The sequence below is a fragment of the Triticum aestivum genome, chromosome 6B (assembly GCF_018294505.1).
Source record: "Triticum aestivum cultivar Chinese Spring chromosome 6B, IWGSC CS RefSeq v2.1, whole genome shotgun sequence".
Lineage (NCBI taxonomy): Eukaryota > Viridiplantae > Streptophyta > Magnoliopsida > Poales > Poaceae > Triticum > Triticum aestivum.
The window spans coordinates 373,951,640-373,953,991 of NC_057810.1; the positions used below are offsets into that span (position 1 = coordinate 373,951,640).

The 2,352-nt window shown below is 54.9% G+C and overlaps 1 protein-coding gene across 1 annotated transcript; it reads left to right on the forward strand.

Annotated features, from left to right (window-relative positions):
* Positions 1–666: 666 nt before the first annotated feature.
* Positions 667–2,035, forward strand: LOC123134150 (DNA repair protein XRCC3 homolog). The gene has a single exon (XM_044553466.1). The coding sequence runs from the start codon at positions 736–738 to the stop codon at positions 1,669–1,671; it is 936 nt and encodes a 311-aa protein (XP_044409401.1). The 5' UTR covers positions 667–735; the 3' UTR covers positions 1,672–2,035.
* Positions 2,036–2,352: the final 317 nt, after the last annotated feature.

Below are 2,352 nucleotides of genomic sequence, written 5' to 3' on the forward strand. Positions count from 1 at the left end.
GCTAGTGGCCGGTGATTGAATTCATACCAGACGAACCCAAGGCGGAGAGTTGGTGCTAGGGGCTGGAATCAACTCTGCCAGGACACGCGAAAAGCGAGATGAACAGACATAATAGTGCCCGGTCTGCTGCTGGATTGAAGTAGTCGTGGTCGCGGCCGGCAGCCCGGGTGCTTTGCTTGGATCTCGATCGAGCGTGTTGGCTGGAGTCGTGCTCATCACGCCATCACCTGGGCGAATCACCCGCGTCATCGGGCGCGCTTCGCCCGGATCCCACTCGAGCGCGTCGAGTGCTTCGCCCGGATCCCGCTCGAGCGCATCGCGCGCATCGGTCGCATCGGGCGCGGCTGGATTCCCACGTCACCGATCCACCTCCTCTGTCCACCGAGCAGCGAGCACAACGAGCGGACGTTCCACCTCCCTTGTGGAGCGAGAACATCTTATCTTAATGGGATGGGCTGGGATAACCGGCCCAGTTTACCAGAGGGCTTGGATTCGGCCTGTGCAGCAGCAGGCCGTAGGACAGCTGGGCCAGTTGCGGGAGAGATGCCTTTACACAGGAGATCCGACGGCTAGAAACGTATAGATCATGAAAACGGATGGTCAGAAATGCGAAGCGCTGAGGAGACTCGCTTTAGGTGCGGTTATACTGTCCTTAATTGGAAAGGGGTTATGTCCGGTTAAAAAAAAAGTTAGGGAATCTGCTGGGAGGTCTCCAGTCGCGTTTGAAGGCGAGCGATGGCTATTTGGTCTGGCCCATGGCTATTCGAACCCCAAATTGTCAAATCCCCAAATCCCTCGGCAGCGAGATTGCCGGCGATGCGGCCTCCGGCGCCCAAGACCTCCGCCTACAGCCAACAAGAACCTCGTCCGGAGAACCTCCTTCTTCTCCTCGCTCCCCCCCGCGCTGCCAAACTCTCCCTTGGCTGCCCCCTCTTGGACCGCCTCCTCTCCGGTGGCCTCCCCGCCGCGTCGGTCACAGAGATTGCTGGCGAATCCGCCGCCGGGAAGACCCAGCTTTGCCTCCAGCTCGCCCTCCTCGCGCCCCTCTCCCCTCACCCTTCCTCCTCCCTCTTCCTATGCTCCGACGTCCCCTTTCCCCTCCGCCGCCTCCGCCTCCTTGCCCCCAAATCGCGGCCAGACCTCCTGGATCACGTCCTTGTGGCCGCTGTACACTCCCCCTCCGACCTCCTCTCCCTCCTATCCCGCGCCCAGTACCACCTCTCCCACCCGAGTCGCTCCCCCCATCCCCTGCCTATCCGCGTCATCCTCCTCGACTCCATCGCTTCCCTCTTCCGCGCCGACTTCGACGCCTCACCCGCCGACCTCAAACGCCGGTCTGGGCTCTTCTTCAAGATATCCGCAAAACTCAAGGAACTGGCTCACAGGCACCAATGCGTGGTTGTGGTTACCAACCAGGTGGTCGACGTAGTGGAGGGGAACACGGGAAACAACGTGGCCTGGTCGTCGGGGCGGCAGGTGAGCCCTGCGCTGGGGCTTGCGTGGGCCAACTGCGTCAACACTCGGCTGTTCCTGACGCGGGAGGTGGATAGCAACAGTGGGAGTGCGAGGAGGCACATGAAGGTGGCCTTCGCGCCGCACCTGCCGGTGCGGACGTGTGAGTTCGTGATACGGAGGGACGGTGTCTTCGGCGTTGAGCCGGCACAAAGGTAGGCCGGCGGTCTTGTATGTCAGTCATCTTTTGCCACGAGAGTACCCGACGACCTGTTCGATCGAATGTGCATCTGGTTGATTCAGTTTGAAATACAGTGTAAGAAGATTATCCTCATTCCTCGATGGTTCAAACGAAATGTGAATTAGCTCTGTCTTATTTCTTATAGATCTTTTTTGGGGATGCGGTGAACTTATGGCGAGCAACATTGTAGTAGTTAGTTATGAAATCCCAAGGCGGACAAAAATAGGTTTTTGCTTTACTGGGCGTGGTTGAAATCAGGGTATTGATTATGTTATTTTTTCTGAAAGACCCGGCTTGAACACGGGCTTCATTGATTTAGCAGAAAGCAATGGAAACATGTAGATCAAGTGATCAAATCTATATCTATATCTTTTTTTCTGAAAAATATCGAGACTTTATTCATTAGATATAAGAAGTACATTGTTCATGAGGATCATTACAATCTCATCTACAGGTTCCTCAAACCAGACAGAAGTCAAAGAAAATCTAGCTAATTTAGCAAGCTCATGAGCTACTTCTTCTCTATTACAATGTTCGAATCTAGTAATATTAAAATCACAAGCGTAATGAAAACAATCGTCGAAGATTGCTGCTGCCGCGCCCGCTGATTGTCCTCCATCCTGCATAGTATAAATTACCTCCAGGTTATCTGAGTTAAT